Below are 18586 nucleotides of genomic sequence, written 5' to 3' on the forward strand. Positions count from 1 at the left end.
AATTTCCAATGCATTTATTAACAATAAAGTTATTGGCAAATTTCCAATTTACATAATTTAAAAGCAGTGTAAGTGAGATATTTAAATGAGTTTGAATTACCAACCTTACACTGCTTTTAAATAATGTTTTGTACTTATTTGTCTATTAACCTGGAAACCCTTGTTTTTTCACCTTTTTTTCCCTTATTATTTAAAGGTTTGAGCCATAACCCTACCCCAAAGCCAATTCTTAAATTCCAATGTAACCTAAATTTACAATATACATAACTTCAATTTAAGTTTTTGATAAAATCAAACCACATCATTATTATTTGCTTTTATATCTAAATCAGAAATAATTAACCAACTTTAAGTGGAAAATTTTCACACATCACGCTCCCCCCAAACTCAATCCCAGCCTTCAGTTTGTGGTATGGTACCTTGCAGTACAATTTCACAGAGATCCAATTACTTAAACACAATTAATTGTTGGAAACTAAAAAAAAATGCTTATTTTTAACCCCTTTTTTAGCCCCTTATTCCTAAACATTTGAGCAATTATCCCCCAAACTCAATTCCAACTTTCTCTTTGTGATCAGAATTAACCAACTTAAAATGGAAAATTTTAAAGAAAAAAAAAAGGAAAAAAAATCCCCCCCCCAAAAAAAATTTTTTGACCCACTTCCCTTTGTGGTATGGTACCTTTAAGTACAATTTCAGAGAAATCCATACACTTGAACACAAGTTAATGTCTGGAAACTAAAAAAATGCTTATTTTTGCCCCCTTTTTTGGCCACTTATTAATAAATGTTTTGGGCAAACATTTTACAATAATATTTAAAACTGAAATTAATTTGTAACCTTAAAATTAAATAGAAAATGACATCATAGTCATAGCTAAAAATAAACAAACTATTGGTAAATTTCCAATGGAGTTTATTATATTAAAACAATAAATTTGCAACCATAAAAGCGCATTAAAATACATCATAAAAGTATTAAAAAAAATTTAACTACATCATAAGGCTATTAAAATAGAAAATGACATCATATGAGTCAGACTAAAGGTAAACAAAAAACCTTCATCAGCAAAATTTTATATTGGCAAATTTCCAATGAAGTTTATTATACTAAAATGATTGGCAAATTTCCAATTTACATAATTCAAACATAGTGCAGGTGAGATATTTAAATGAGTTTGAATTACCAACCTTACACTGCTTTTAAATAATGTTCTTTACTCAATTATTTGTCTATTAAAATGGAAACCCTAGTTTTTTAACCTTTTTTCCCCTTATTCCTTAAACGAAAAAAAATAATTACCCCTTTTTTGACCCCCCCCCCCCTATGATTCATCACCCCCCCTTCCCCCCAAAACCAAGCTCAATAACAGCCTTGCCTTTGTGGTATGGTACCTTGTAATACAATTTTAGAGAGATCCATACACTTGAACACAAGTTATTGTCTAGAAACTAAAAAATGCTTATTTTTCACCCCTTTTTAGGCCCCTTATTACTAAACGTTTTGGGCAATTACCACAAAACTCAATTCCAGCTTTCCCTTTGCGAAATGAAACCTTGTAGTAAAATTTCAGAAAGATCCATACACTTACACACAAGTTATTGTCATGAAACTAGAAAAATGCTTGTTTTTTGCCCCCTTTTGGCCCCTTATTCCTAAAATTTCGAGGAAATTAACCCCAAAATCAATTCCATCATCGACCCTTTGTGATATGGAATCTTGTAGTACAATGTCAAAGAGATCCATACAATAACACACAAGTTATGTCTGGAAGTTACAAAAATGCTTATTTTCGGCCCCTTTTTGGCCCCTAATTATTTAACTGTTGGTACCATAACCCCCAAAATCAATCCCCACCTTCCTATTGTGGTATTGAACCTTATGGTAAAATTTCATAGAGATCCATTCACTTAAACTAAAGTTAGAGTGCTAAAACCATTGTGTATTCGGACGACGACGCCGGACGACGACGCCGGACGACGCCGACGACGCCGACGACGACGACGACGCCAACGTCATACCAATATACGACCACAAAAATTTTTTTGCGGTCGTATAAAAACCATCAGAACAGAGAATAAGTTTAAAGTCTAAAAATAAATCTTACTGCGACTGGTTCTATGATATGCATCTGTGCTGTAGTTGGCTCTGCTTCATCTGGTAACCTCAGCCTCAGTCTGGTAGTAGCCATCTCTAACTCATCTACACTGGATACCTGTTCTCTTAAGGACATCCATACAGCTCTCAATCCCTGAAATAATTTAAATCATGATGAATATGTCTGGTTTGACTCATCTGCACTGGATGCTTTTTACCATTATAAATAATATAATATTCTCATATTGATGAATTGTTGATCCTTCATCTATTGTTTCTGATTTACTTCTTCAGTATTATCAAACTTCACATTCACAGCTGGCCAGTCAACAGAAACGAGGCCTGCTCATTACTATTTATCAAAATAGCAATATAAACATGTAAGGCTATTGTTTTGTTTCCCACTATCTTTTGAATATTATGTACATATTCTAATGTTTAAAGGGACCTCAGTGGCTGAGTTATCTAATCAAACTACTGTATCACTAGCCTGTCAACACTCAGGTTTTGAGTTCGAATCCTGCATGTGGCAGGTGTGTTCCACTCCAATATTAATTGACTTGGATTATAAGTTTTCCTATGAAGGTCGGTGGTTCTCTCCAGGCACTTCAGCTTCCTCCACCAATAAAAAATGACAGCAACGAAAAGTGCAATAGTGATCATTGTACTCTACCTTAAATTCTTTCTTCATAACATCAAAGACCTTTATGTGTGTTACACCAGAGCTGATTACATCCCTGTTAACTGAAATTACAGGAAGCAAGCAGAGGGTTACAATAAGTTCTGTATAGTGTTAGATTTTTGATAGTAAATTACAAAACCAGCAGAAATTAAGGTTACCATACTTGATATCAGAGAGACAGCAACCAAGACACAAAAATCCAAAAGACATCTAAAAGTCAACATACAGCCTGTCACAATAGACAATTTTTCCTTTCAAAAATACCAGAATCTATAAATTGTACCAAATCTAGCAAAATGTTTTATTTCATGCATTTTAAAGGTCTACTTCATTCATGCAAGTATAGGCAACAGCTTTGGACCAAATTTAAATTTGTTACAGAAATGTTATGGATATAATCAGTATTCTCATAACAATGTTTTCTTTGGCAAGTACTATTCCTAATTAGGTTATAAACTTTCAAGATTAAGATTTTTATAACTAAAATGAATACAGTCAAACCTCCTTAATTTGAACGGACCTGACAAACCTATTTGACTTATTTGAGGTTCGACTCATCCCAAGTTGAGTGTGACATCATAAATTTGGAATGCATAAAATATAGTATGAAATTTTTGTTATCTAGAAAAACAAAGGATATCCATCCATGATACAGAATCAGTACATGCACAGCAAAAAAAACACAAAAAAGCAAAGGAACAGCGCTTTTATTGCTGTTCTTCATCTCAAAGTCACAGTGAATAGTTTGTATGATAAATTACTTCGTTCATGGAATGAAGTAAAGTTACATAGATTAAACTCTTTTTTTTTTTTTTTTTTTTTTAAAGTTTTACTGTCTAAGCTCATATCTTGGTAACTGCATTCTATTTATCTTTGATATCAAATATCTTATCTTATGATTGAACAATTTTTCCTGTTATGGTAGATGAATTGGAAATTCGTGTATTGTATTCACTTACATCTTTGATGTTTGGCAAAGCTAAGTAAAGCCTTAAGTGACTTCTCCACTTGACTATCTGCCCAAGTTCCTTGTCTTCTGGTTCCCACCTGGTACTGGTCCCCTGACATAACTACACCTCTACAATTCAGTAAATATACAATTAGTTTAACTTACTAAGAGAAAAAAATCTCAGTTGTTTATAATTATTAAAACAGTCTAGCATTGAAAATCTAAGGATAATCTAAATCTGTACATTGCATCAACATATAAGTACATTTGGACTTAACATAAAAATAGCATGAATGACTTTAGATATCTCTGTATTTTGTCCTTATATAAATAACACATAGCTGAGAGGGTAATAGAGCACATTGTTACCCTGAGAAAACATTGTCAACTGAGGTGAAGCCAAGGTTTACAAAGTCTTTTCGAGGGGTAGCAATCTGCTCTATTACCCTCTCAGATATGTTATTTAATTTATTATACTGAATGTTCTGTTATTACTGTCTATTAAACAAATTCAAAGTAATAAACTATGACCTCTTGTTCATAACAATCATTTGTATTTAACAAACACTTGACCAACCAACAATCAATCAATCAATCACTTGACCAAGCGTCTCCCTGAAGGGAAATAGAGTTTTTGTCATGGGAGAGTAAATTATCTCCCTCGTATTAACCAACCAAAATCTGGTATTTTGACACGCAGTATAATAAATCTAAATAATTGAATGTAAAAATTCGTAAGGGTTCCACGGAACCCAGTGTCTCGCCTACTTTTTCTGTTAATCGCAGGCTCAACAAGAATGAGGAAGTAAATCAATAAAAATATTCCTCTTGATACTATCTTTTGATTTTAAGAAGCTTCTGTCCAAGTTTGGTAAAAATCCAGGATAGTTTATGAATCTAATAAATGTTTAAAAACTTTAACTGCAGACTGAATGTAATGTTAACTGGAAGAAAACAAAATTTCCTTCTAGAAACTAGCATTTGATCATAAACAAGCTTCTGTCAAAGTTTGGTACAAATCCAAAATAGTATAAGAAAGTTATTAAAAATTTTAAAAACTTTAACCACAGAGTGAATATGTTGTTTCCTGGCAGAAAATCTTAGTCCATTTAAAAGTAAAATACGGAAAAAATGGATTAATTTTTTTACAAAATTTACTTCTAGATACTATCTTATGATCATAAACAAGCTTCTGTCCAAGTTTGGTACAAACCCAGGATAGTTTAAGGAAGTTATTAAAATTTTAAAAACTTTAACCACAGAGTGAATATGTTGTTTCCTGGCAGAAAATCTAAGTCCATTTATAAGTAAAATACGGAAAAAATGGAATTTTATTTTTACAAAATTTACTTCTGGATACTATCTTATGATCATAAACAAGCTTCTGTCCAAGTTTGGTAGAAATCCAGGATAGTTTAAGAAAGTTATTAAAATTTCAAAAACTTTAACCACAGAGTGAATATTTGTGGACGCCGACGGAATGTAGGATCGCTATGTCTCGCTTTTTCGACTAAAGTCGAAGGCTCGACAAAAATGGCATCTTACAAGTTCATATCTTGTAACATTCAAGCACTGAGGTAGAAATCAAACCATCGTCATTTTGAGGAATTAGATGTTGACGGCAATTCTTCCATTTTCTGTTGAAAAAGGCATCCCCTTCTTTACTAGACTTCTGACAATTTAGAGCTTAACATATTGTTTACATACCTGACTTTTGTTGAATACTGTATGTTGACCTTTGGATTTATTTTGATTTTTTTTGTGTTGTTGAGTTGCTGTCTCAATGATATATACCCCATATCTACTTTTATTCATACATAAAGGCACACCAGAATTTATTTTTCTTCTCGAACAAAAAATGCAAGATATAAAATGATTAATGTCATTGAAGGATGCATTATTAGGAGTTGACATACTGTGACCTGTTTATCTTCATGCTGGGGATAATTTTTAAAATACCAATACTTACTGCTCTGTAAAAGAATATAGTTTTGATTCAAAGTCTTGAAAGTGCTGGTCTGTCTCACAAAACTGACATCTGGAAATATAAATAAAAAATTCTTTTAAAGTATCCACAAAAATTTATTTCAGACGTTCACATTTATATCTATCATTTTTATTTGTTGTAAACAATGTTTTGTGGTCTATGCACATCCAAATGTTCAACAAAACAAAAACACATACCTTCAAGGTATAAATTTGAAAAATCAGTAACAGATTCAAGTTAGCTGTACCTGTCTACTGAGGGTTTTGACACATCAACAACTGCTTGTATATGAAATCTGATGCATGATGTTACTCCTATTCGTGTTTCCCATACGTCAGGAAGAATGTTATGGATAACTTTTTAATTGAAAATCACACATAAGCAATTAAATTCTAAATATATGGAGATTTATGTTTAAATTGATATGTTTATTAGGATTTTTTCACGATTTTTTTTTTTAATTAACATTTTATGTTTCTTTTAGCACTTTAAATATTAATGTTTGAATTAAAATTTCACTTAAGGAAATAGAGAGTTGTAAAATTTACCTCCTTACCAAATGAGGTTTTGATATGGTGTTCAGAAAGAAAACTTGACAGTCACTGAGTGCAATTTTGCATCAACAGGAAACAATAAAAAATTTCCATCTTCTTATGTTTTCATTTGCTTGTTAGAATTTTTTACCATTCCATTAAGATTTAAACAGTGGGAAGTAACTCAGATTGAACAATTTAAATGAATTCAATCTGAAAACCTTTACATTGATATGCTGTGAATAACTCACTTTCCAGATATTTCACCAACTGGTCTCAAACAGCACTCAACAGTCTCACTCATCATGGCAGGAGTGAGTCCCTGACTCAGCATATTTAAGGAAGTCATCAGTTTCTCACGTGCAGATTCCAGGGCCTCAAGTCTCTGTTCTAAAACTAATTCTAATCCTCTAGTGTCATGAAACCTAAAATGAAACATCTTAACGATGAAACATGTGATTTCTATTTCAGATATTAACATTTTAATTAGGCATATAAATATTCATTCAATTGAGCCAAAATGAAATATTCATTTGTACATACAATGTAGATTAATTGATTATTTGCTTAATTTTCAGTGAAAAATACAAACACCTATTAAATTTTTGCTGCATTCATTTTTCGTGCTTTGTTTGTCACATAATAGTTTTGCACTACAATATTAATGCAAACTGTTTTACTTAACTATATTTATACCTTCAATAAGTTCTTAGGGGCCTCGGTGGCCGAGTGGTCTAAGTAGTTACTACTGTAATCACTAGCCAGTCAACAATGAGGTTGTGAGTTCGAACCCCGCTCGTGCGGGTGCACTCGACTCCAATCTTAATTGACTAGGATTGTCAGTTTTCCTATCGAAGGTCGGTGGTTTTCTCCGGGCGCTCCGGCTTCCTCCACCAATAAAAACTGGCCGCCACGAAATAGCCCAAAAGCGGTGCTTAAAAGTGGCGTTAAAACACCAAAAATCAAATCAAATCAATAAGTTCTTTCACAAAAAAGCAAAAATTAATGCATGGCAAATGTAATCACTGAGTTTTATAACTAGCATATAAAAATAAGGAGATTGTAGTAAAATTGCCAATTAGACAATTATCAACCCAAGCTATAGATATGTGTGGTCCTAACTCCCCAGCCCTGACAGATTTAGGGTCCATTACTTACACATTAGCTATAGATATGAGTGATCCTAACTCTACAGCCCTGTCAGATTTAGGGGTCCATTACTTACACATTAGCTATTGATATGTGTGGTCCTAACTCTCCAGCATTGTCAGATAGGTCTGATTTGATGTGTTCCACAAGATCCTCATGAATACCTCTCTCAACAGCATGGTCTATCAATTCTAGCCACCACTCTGATCCTTCTGCAAACTGGAAAACAATAGTAAATGAACAACATTAAATTTTTTATGAAATTAAGATGGAAACTCATGAAATATACAACTTCATTTAAATATTTGTCCATTTTTTAACATATAGGTATACAGGAATAATTTGTGAAAAATTAAGCACAGGTAGCCCTCCCCCCCCCCCCTTTTTTTTTTAAAGTTTAATACCCTAGAAACAAAAACAAAACAGCTTTCCAGAAAACTGGGGACATACAACATACATGTATATATGGTTTTTTTTACAGATTTATTAATGAGTACTTTTAGAAAGTTCTGATTTCACTAAATATTGTTTATAAAGAAGGGGATAAAAGGTGAAAATGGGCACAAATACTCCCTTTTATATATATAAAGATATTTATTCAATCTATCATTGTCCAATAAAAAAAAAAAACAAAAGTACAATATCATTAGTTACTTCAACTTAATTTTTGTCAACATAAAACCACAATGATAATTACCTCATCTTTCACTTGGTTAAGATTATCCTGTACAGACTTAAGATGCTGCTGAGCCTGTGTTACTTTGGCCTCTGCTCTGGTCATATATCTGTGTCTTATATCATTTGCCTGTAGAATGTACAATATATTTTCATATACTTAAAAGACAGTAATTATATAACTTGTAATGTGGTATACTATTTTCAATAACACAGCAATCCTCCCCCCCCCCCCCCGCCCCCCCCCCCCCCCCCCCCAAAAAAAAACCCCTCATGAAGACAACACATCCATATAAGAGTGTTTTTACCAATACGCTAGAAAGTCTAAATCACAGTTTTTAGTTTTCAATGTTGTGTTTGTGTACTGTTGTTTGTCTTTTCATATTTTTTTTGGTTTTTTTGCCATGGCATTGTCAGTTTTTTAACTAATGAATTTGAATATCCATTTGGTATCTTTCGGCTCTCTTTCACTCTTAGTCTAGACAAGTGGTGGATTGATTAATTAGATACTATCTAATAACTGTGATCTACACAAAATTTCATAAGAAAAACACTAAGATTAAAAATATGACATTATAATCAATATGGGTCATACAATACATGCATATGCCCAGGCCACAAAATGGACATAAAAAGATAGAGTTTTACTTACTTGATCAGACAACTGACCATCCCTGAGTGTAGGCTCCAGTCCCTTAGGTTTCAATGCCATTACTTCCTGTAGATTATGTAAAGCATGTAACTGCTGTAACTCGTCAGTACGTAACTCCTCCTTATGTTCCTCTACAGACCTCAATACCTCTCTGTATCCATCTACTGCCTCTAAATACTGTAAGACAAAAAGTAAAATTAATGTGGTTATGCTTGACTTTCCACATTAACAACTACTCGTATAAAAACACTTTGACAAAACATTTTTATGGATGGGTGGGTGTCATTCATTGAAAATTTTTCTCTGGTATTCAAGATAAACACAATTCTAGCCTACCAGTCATAACAAGAATGTGACCATAGTACACGGATGCCCCACTCGCACTATCATTTTATATGTTCAGTGGACCGTGAAATTGGGGTCAAAACTCTAATTTGGCATTAAAATTAGAAAGATCATATCATAGGGAACATGTGTACTAAGTTTCAATTTGATTAGACTTCAACTTCATCAAAAGCTACTTTTACCAAAAACTATAACCTGAAAAACTTTAACCTGAAGCGGGACAGACCGATGGACAGACAGACGAACGAACGGACCGAAAAAACATAATGCCCATAAATGGGGCACAAAAATTTGGAGCACGATTATCCTACTCAGACTCAGATATCAATCAATCAAAATACTGGATTTGGTGTTTCAAGCACAAATTTTGTACTACGAGGACTGAGTAAATTTTTATGACCACCAACGCAGACATTGCTGAAAGGAATCTTCTATGAAGTACAGCAACTAATATTAAATGTAAGATGGCATGATATCATATCAGCAGTAAGTGGATCTCTCACCTGTTTTTTTATGATATGTAACCCTGCTTGACCATTCAATGCTGCTACTATTTGTCTGTGAGCTTCTTCACATTCAGTTTTTGCTTTCTTTGTCAGTGATTCTAACAGCTCTTCCATGGTCATTGTACTGAAAGACATAAAATGGAATCTGTTAAGGATGTTCGCTCTTCTCGTTTTGGAATTTCTGCCAGATATTCCTCTGGTTTTATCCCTGTAGTGCCATTAAAAATTTTGCCTGTTAACCCCTACTTTTCTTTTCATAATATTATTACATATAGTTTAAAAAGCTATATTCAAAAATCTTATGAAATCCTTGTTATTTTTTCATAGTTTTTGAAAGAAAAAAGTTGCCAATGTTAAATGTATAAAAAATCTAAGAGAGAATTATTTCCCGCCAAATTTTCCATGGCTTATATCTTGAAAACAAGCACACGGACCCTTCATTTTTTTCTGCTTTTTTAGTTCCATTATTTATATACTATCAATTTATAACAGTCTTTTAAAAAGCCTGTTATTTTGGAACAGAGTAGCGAACATCCTTAAGACTCACTTCAAGAATTATTTTGAACTTTCAAGGGCAGATCTATAAGACATGTTCAAAAAGCAGTCATTAGGATTTGATGATGCAAAAACGTTCTAGAAAACGAACAGTTTTACAATTAAAAGAACTGGAGGCTCTAAAGAGCCTGTGTCGCTCAAATAGGTCTATGTGCATCTTCCACAATGGACACTCTCCAACATTGTAGACTAGAATAGATTTCATGACAAAAATCTTTTTTTTGTTGATCTTGTATTGCTGATCATTTTAGCTATTCAAAGTATCTATCTATCTGTTATAGTTTTCAAAATAATAGGCTAAAACAATAAAAAAACAGATAAAAATCGTCATTAAAGAGCAATAACTCCAATAACAAGTTGATTGAAGAATTCGTTGATTAGATCTTGCCTTGAAAATCATTTTTTATTTTTTAAAGTTTCTATCTATCTAATGTTATCTATATTTGATATTTAACAAAAAACACAAAAATGAAGAAAAAAGAATTGTCATTTAAGGGCAATAACTTTGACCCTGTCAGATTTTCTGTATTTGTAGCAGTTTTCAAAATAATAGACAAATTTGCATTTTACCCCTATGTTTTACTTTTTGCCATGTCAGCTATCTTGGTTGGAAGGTAGGGTCATCAGACACAATTTTTAACTAGATACCCTAATAATGAATTTGGCTAAGTTTGGTTAAATTTGGCACAGTAGTTCCAGAGGAGAAGACATTTCATATCTTGGTTTGCCAAGTACACAGCAGACTATGAATTGAATAATGACAAAGCAATGGTCTAGTTTTCAGAATATATATTTACCTTTTCTGTAAAGGTAGAAATTCTCCTCTCACTGCCTGGGGATGGCAACACGCTTGTCTTAATCTCAATAATGGATACAACAGCTGAAATTAAAAATTGTAGGTTTAGCAAATTAGTTTAAATCATAAGTTTCATAACGAGTGAGAATTGGATATCACTTGATATCAACTCAATTTATTTAATTTTGTTATAATAATAAACGAGCCTGTGGCGAGTTTATCAATACTATTTAAAATTTAATAACGAGAGTTGATATCAAGTGATATCCAGTTCTCACGAGTTGTTAAACTTATTTCTCCTATGGTTAACACTCTCATTGTGTTAAATGAAAAATTCCGCGAATTGTTGATCTAGTCTTTTGCATATACCAGTATGACCTCATATGTCCTGTTCTGGCATCAAACTTTAACACCAGACACCTTAAAACTTTTTGTTCGCCTCAGAATGTAATAAAGTTTGACTAAAAGAAGATTTTCAGGTGAAATTTTTTTTCTGTATTATTGAAGAAATCACATATGTCTGTTGCCATGGAAGAAATGTACATTGTCTTAATCTCTGAAAGTCATCAATGAACTTACAAATGACCAATGGAAATGTTATAATATCGTCTCATGATGCTGCATAAGCAAATCAAATAAATACAGTTTTCGTATCACACTTCGTGCAGTGTGATACAAGAAATGTCTCTTCATACAAAAAAAAGATAACAGACCACAATCATAAAAGAAAAAAAGTTTTCATTGTAAGAAAATAGTATAAGGGCTTCCTTCTTTTTTGCTGTTAAATACTTTAGACAGTAGTTATTCCCTAATTCTATATGCATTAAAACCAGTTCTAAGAAATTTTGATAAACCTCACATTGATTAAATGTGTTTTGTACAATTTTCCTGATACCTATTCACAAAATTGAGTCTGCATTTTCCATCAAGTCGGTAAACCTCTGACACATATAAAAGTTTGAATCATTAGCTATTTTGAATGAATAAAATCCTAATCATTGGGGTGGTTTTGAAGACTCTGAATTTATATAATGATTGAAAAAAAAAATAGCTCCACTTTGTCACTTAGATATCAATGGATGAATAGATGGCTGTTAAACGTCCAGTGGCAAATTAAATGCATATTCAAAACCAGAGCATGATAATGTGATATACAAAATGTAAGAGAATAAACCCTGCTTTGTACTAGACCTACACCATGAACCAAATCTTTACCATGCTAGTTCACAAGGAAATAGTCCAACCTACTTGGACACATTATGCTGGCTCCAAGCCGACCAGTCATTGTCCTTACTCCTTAATGCCACATGCTTAGCGGAGAAGCAGAAACGAATACCAATTTTACAGTCTTTGGTTTGACCCAGCTCAGGTTCAAACCCACAACCTTCCGCACTTGAGGCGAACACGTTACTACAGGACCAGAGGCAGTTCTTAGATATTGACCCAATGATACTGATTGGCTGTATTATGTGTTACCTGGTTCATTGTCTGTCTGTCTAAGCTGCTTAACTTTGTAGAGTTGTCTGCCCATTTACTTAATTTCTGCAAAATAGATTTTGTATATTCTCTATATTCAAATGTAATCATTCTGCAAAATATATTTTGTATATTCTGTATATTCAAATTTAATATTAATTTATGATAATGGTATATTTCAGAAATTCCGCATGACCATGATTTCCAAAGTATGTTTTTTTTTCTCACCCCTTCTAGAGTTGGTGAATCATAATGCAAAATTTGATATTATTTATAAATTTCATCTATTCACTCATGATTGTCCCATAGAATTTGAAGCTGGTTGAAAAAACATTTTATTGTTCAAAAGACATGTTATATATATATCCAGGTAAAGTGTTTACAATACTTTTAATGCATTTTCCTCCCATTTTCTTTATATGATTATCATATTGCATTTTTGTACTTTCCTTCATAAAATCTCTTACTCAGTGAAGAATAGGAAAAAATGTAGGTCACTGAAAAAGTTGACAGTTAATTTCCATATGTAAATTACCTTCATACAGTCTCTAACACAATCTTGATACTGTCTTCTATAAAAGTGGTCTTCAACAGGAGAAAACGTCAGCCAATGAATATGTTCTGTCTGTTCTGGTATGTTAATCTGTAATACATATAATACAAGTACTTATATATTTAGCAATGCTTGTTTTAGGGAACACATTATTCTTAATGCCTAGTCAACTTCAATGCTTGGTGTTCTTCAACTTCGTACTTTATATGGCCTTCTTAACTTTTTTGATTCAAGCATCACTGACAAGTCGGTTGTTATGGAAACGCCTGTCTGGCGTACAAGTCTTAATCCTGGTATCTATGATGAGTTTATTTCCTTGCTCTTCACCCTAAATTCCCCTCATAGAGGAGAAGCAGTACTGTGGATTCATTTATTTTCGTGGGTACCAATTTTCGTGGATTGCGGAAAACTTGCCTTTTCGTGGATATGTGATTTCGTGGTTTTGCCAAAGTCAGCAAGCAACCTGATAGAAAATTTGTAATTCGTTTAACATTTAAATTCGTGGTTCATCTGTACCCACGAAAACCACGAACATTGGTATCCAACGAATATTAATGAATCCACAGTATATACCACATTCAAACCTACAAGAGTGGACCCACCAATATGACAAGTGATACTACAAGATCACAGGGGCAGTTAAAGTCCTTTGGACAAGTAATGTTATTACCATGTGATACTACAAGATCACAGGGGCGGTTTAAGTCCTTTGGACAAGTAATGTTATTACCATGTGATACTACAAGATCACAGGGGCGGTTTAAGTCCTTTGGACAAGTAATGTTATTAACACATGATACTACAAGATCACAGGGGCGGTTAAAGTCCTTTGGACAAGTAATGTTATTAACATGTGATACTACAAGATCACAGGGGCGGTTAAAGTCCTTTGGACAAGTTTTGTTATTAACATGTGATACTACAAGATCACAGTGGCGGTTAAAGTCCTTTGGACAAGTAATGTTATTAACACGTGATACTACAAGATCACAGTGGCGGTTAAAGTCCTTTGGACAAGTAATGTTATTAACACGTGATACTAGAAGATCACAGGGGCGGTTAAAGTCCTTTGGACAAGTAATGTTATTAACATGTGATACTACAAGATCACAGGGGCGGTTAAAGTCCTTTGGACAAGTAATGTTATTAACATGTGATACTACAAGATCACAGGGGCGGTTAAAGTCCTTTGGACAAGTAATGTTATTAACATGTGATACTACAAGATCACAGGGGCAGTTAAAGTCCTTTGGACAAGTAATGTTATTATTATGTGATACTAAAAGATCACAGGGGCGGTTAAAGTCCTTTGGACAAGTAATGTTATTAACATGTGAAACAGAGAGAGCATAAACCTGTATCATTATTCAGAACCATTGGTTCCTGCAATCATATCAAATAAATTAAATAGTATTCTGAACATTCTAAATTTTGTAAACAATTAACTTAAAATTATGATCATATCAATGATAATTCATATCAACACAGAAGTGCTGATAAATTTTACCAGATAAATTAGAATAACTTATCAATAGCAATGGCAAAGCTTTGAAATTATTGGTTACTATAATGCAATATTATATACAAATAAGCAATAAAATGTATTTCATATCAGTTAAATGAAATGTATCTTACCTGTTCAATAACATCTTTTTTAGCTGTCCTCCACAGTATAGATGACACTGTATCGTAGAGTGGCTTGGTAACTCCATGACACAATGGTTTAAACAAAACTGTTTCAAACCATTGCTTTACCCAGAATGGATCTATACCCAAGAATAGGAATAGTCCATACAGATCTGAAACAAAGAAGAAGGGGCAATATTTGGCCCATATATTAGTGCAAATTCAAAAGTTATCATACAATATCTTAAATTTGTCTTAACAATAAATACTAAGGTAAAAGGTGTTAAGAAATACAAGAGTGCAAACGCTGAAATGTCTCGCCTTCTTTACTAACCATTAATATTATGTTGATAGTCCTAAATGAAAGCTTTACTACAACTATTACATAAACTTAACATGATCCAAGAAAATGAAGTCAAGGTCATATAAACCAAACGAGAAATACATGTACACCTTACAATCATTCAATACACTAAATATAGTTGACCTATTGCTTACAGTATCTAAGAAACAGACTTAACCAAGAAAACTAAACATTGACCAATGAATTGTGAAAATGAGGTCAAGGTCAGATGAACCATGCCAGGCAGACATGAACAGCTTACAATCCTTCCATACAACAAATATAGCTGACCTATTGCTTATAGTTTAAGAAAAACAGACTGAAACACATAAACTTAACACTGAGCAATGAACCGTGTAAATGAGGTCAAGGTCAAATAAAACCTGCGAGACTGACATGTACATCATAGAATATTTCCATACACCAAATATAGTTGACTTATTGTATATAGTATAAGAAAAAAGACCAAAACGCAAAAACTTAACTTTGACCACTGAACCATGAAAATGAGGTCAAAGTCAGATGACACCTGCCAATTGGACATGTACACCTTACAATCATTCCATACACCAAATATAGTAGACCTATTGCATAAAGTAAAAGAAAATGGACCAAAACACAAAAACTTAACTATAACCACTGAACCATGAAAATGAGGTCAAGGTCAGATGACACCTGCCAGTTGGACATGTACACCTTACAATCCTTCCATACAACAAATATACTAGACCTATTGCTTATAGTATCTGAGATATAGACTTGACCACCAAAACTTATCCTTGTTCACTGATCCATGAAATGAGGTTGAAGTCAAGTGAAAACTGTCTGACGGGCATGAGGACCTTGATAGGTACGCACATACCAAATATGTTATACTATTACTCATAATAAGAGAGAAATTAACATTACAAAAAAATCACAACTTTTTTTTCAAGTAGTCACTGAACCATTAAAATGAGGTCAAGGACAATGGACATGTGACAGACGGATTCTTCGTAACATAAGGCATCTATATACAAAGTATGAAGCAGCCAGGTCTTCCAGCTTTTAAGAAGTTAGCTAAAGCTGCTGCCGCCGGATCACTATCCCTATGTCGAGCTTTCTGCGACAAAAGTCGCAGGCTCGACAAAAATCAAATTTCTCAATTGATGAGTTCCAATAGCACTATGGTTTGTTGAGAAATCTTATTCTATAAAATTATCATGATGTTACTTGGAAACATTTCCACAATGGGTGGAAAACTGCACAAATTCAGTATTTTTCTTCATTTTCATGAAAGCAATGCAAAACAATGAAGTACATGTAATTGTGTAATGTCATACCATAAAAAACTTGAGTAATTCAATCATATTTCTTTGATCTTATGCAATTCCATATATTATTGGCAAATTTGAAATAGTTCTCAAAAACTGCATTTTCTTGGTCCAAAAACAGGTCTCAGTATTCCTTGACAAAGATTTTAATAAATGCATATGTATGTGTACTTGAACAAAATTAAGTGTGTCTGGACAACATGAAAACCTCTGTTTTTCTATAATTTTATAACATGATGTACAGTTAAAATTCATTGAAATAAGAAGATAAACCATTGCAAAAAATTTAATTGTTTTTGTTAACTTTTTAAGATAATGGACACGAGAGGGATTCTATTATCAATGGGATAAAACGGAAAAATGCAATTGAGCTGTTTGGAATGAAACTGAATTTAGTCATGCAAGGCTAAAGTGAAATTTTGTATAACATTTCATTACAAACACATAATATCAAGGCTGTACAAAATTGCAGATTTTTGCATCCGATACCTTCTACACTTCTTTGAATTGGGGTACCAGTAACACACCATCTGTTGACAGCTGTCAATCTCAGAGCCATCAAAGCTGTCTAAAATATATCAAAATAAGCAATTAATTAGCTTATTTGGATTCAGATTACATACCAGAACTATGATAAAATATGTGTGAAGAGAAAGAAAAGCTGAATATGGTTTGTGTCAAAAGGTTACATGAGTTTTCTGTATTTTTTTCAATTTTGGCATGCACTTTATCATTATTTCCTTTCCATTGCACAGGATTTACTGAAATTCCTTGTTTTCAATGGAGCGTTAAATTTTTTTTTTAAGTTGTATTACAGATTGTCTCCTGTTCTTTCATACCATTTCCTATCTATTACAATTCATAAAGCTAAAATGTATAAAAGAACAAAGTTCAAATGTCTCAACCATTGCACATATTTTATCTGTCAAAAGGAAATAACTAAAATTAAACTTCTTTTTTTGTTTTTTTGTTCTTTGAAAACTTTTTACCAATATCTTAGAGAAATGAAGGCTTGAGAGCACAATGCAATTTCCAACATAATTAATATTTCCAAGGGGCATATTATTTGATCAGCACTGATTTTCAAACTTGCCCAAGACATTGTTGATATAAACCTTTGATATAAATTTGATAAAAATCTGGCAAGAATTGTACACATGAGAGCGCTAACAATGCAATTTTCCATATAACTAATATTTCCAAGGGCACAACTATTTTAAAAAAAACTGATCTGCACTGATTTTTTAACTAGGTCGAGACATTGCTGATAAAATCTATAAGTTTCATAAAAATCTGGCAAGAATTGTACACATGAGAGCACTAACAAGACTGGATGGACAGATGGACGCCCAATGTTTTTATGTCCCCAGCAATGTGTCACCCAGAGACAAAGCTTTAAAACCTTGTAATTTCTTTAATAAGATACATGTTTTAATCTATCTCATCCATAGTTTACTTTGAAATTATAGGAAAGCATTTTTATCACTTCTGTTTCTTTGCATAAACTTCTGTTTCACAGCTGTAAGAAATTAGTAAGGATAAGCTACCGTATAGCGGGTTATTTTCGCGGGTGTAAAATTTCGCCATTTTCACTGAATAAGGTATACAAAATATTTTGGTGGATTCAAATCTTTTATCAATACCATTGCATGTGCACTTTTAAATTGGCGGAATTAATTTTGGCTATTTTGTTCTATCCGCGAAAATAACCCGCTATACGGTATATTTTAAATAGAAATGAGAGGAAAATGTATGAGATTTGAATAAATGTCAAGAAGATAGAACAACCATTTCAATACCTTTGTTGTTGTACACTCTACCATCTGAGCTTCATCTAGACAGATCTGTAACAATAAATAAAACAGTATATAAAGAATGGGTACATAATAAAAATCGAACATTTATATACAAACTTCAGTGACCATAATTATTTACATAATAGCTAATTAGGATTTTAAAAGAAGTGTCTCTTATGAGAAAAGTCCAAATCTCCTTCACTGAACAAAGTCTCCTAAATTATCTTCCCAATTTTTGCTTATATATGCTAAGCTATAATTGTTAAATTTCTTATAAAATATTTATCATATAGTTATGTATGTATGTAGTGGAAGAAAAATCTGGTTGCAAAACAAAAATCACATGTTATTTTTTTAGGATTAATCTTTTAACGTGATCAACTGCAAGGTAAAGGCAACTGCAACTCAGTGTCCTAGCTAGCCTAAAGTAGAGAGGCACAGGTCCCCTCTCCCCTTCCTGTTCTCAAAGTCCTGCCCTATGCAATTTTTGCTTTCTAAGCAACATGAATCCTTTTTAATACAAAAGTATTATGCATTTATTCTACAAGAAAAA

The 18586-nt window shown here is 32.8% G+C and overlaps 1 protein-coding gene and 1 long non-coding RNA gene across 2 annotated transcripts in view; one reads left to right on the top strand and one right to left on the bottom strand.

Moving 5' to 3' along the window:
* Positions 1–18586, bottom strand: part of LOC127724574 (E3 ubiquitin-protein ligase SHPRH-like) — a 69682-nt gene that overhangs the window by 21206 nt on the left and 29890 nt on the right. The window contains exons 11-25 of the mRNA XM_052231574.1: positions 18037–18081; positions 16727–16805; positions 14591–14754; positions 12938–13045; positions 12403–12468; positions 10928–11010; positions 9573–9699; positions 8725–8901; positions 8095–8202; positions 7474–7616; positions 6500–6673; positions 5698–5766; positions 3739–3857; positions 2771–2841; positions 2108–2251 (exon numbers count right to left, since the gene is read on the bottom strand). Coding sequence (XP_052087534.1) covers positions 2108–2251; positions 2771–2841; positions 3739–3857; positions 5698–5766; positions 6500–6673; positions 7474–7616; positions 8095–8202; positions 8725–8901; positions 9573–9699; positions 10928–11010; positions 12403–12468; positions 12938–13045; positions 14591–14754; positions 16727–16805; positions 18037–18081 — 1677 coding nt within the window. The remainder of the gene's footprint in view (positions 1–2107; positions 2252–2770; positions 2842–3738; positions 3858–5697; positions 5767–6499; positions 6674–7473; positions 7617–8094; positions 8203–8724; positions 8902–9572; positions 9700–10927; positions 11011–12402; positions 12469–12937; positions 13046–14590; positions 14755–16726; positions 16806–18036; positions 18082–18586) is intronic.
* Positions 1–18586, top strand: part of LOC127724626 (uncharacterized) — a 42347-nt gene that overhangs the window by 1266 nt on the left and 22495 nt on the right. The gene's annotated exons all lie outside the window — the stretch shown is intronic.

Source organism: Mytilus californianus, unplaced genomic scaffold (assembly GCF_021869535.1).
Source record: "Mytilus californianus isolate M0D057914Y unplaced genomic scaffold, xbMytCali1.0.p SCAF_14, whole genome shotgun sequence".
NCBI lineage: Eukaryota > Metazoa > Mollusca > Bivalvia > Mytilida > Mytilidae > Mytilus > Mytilus californianus.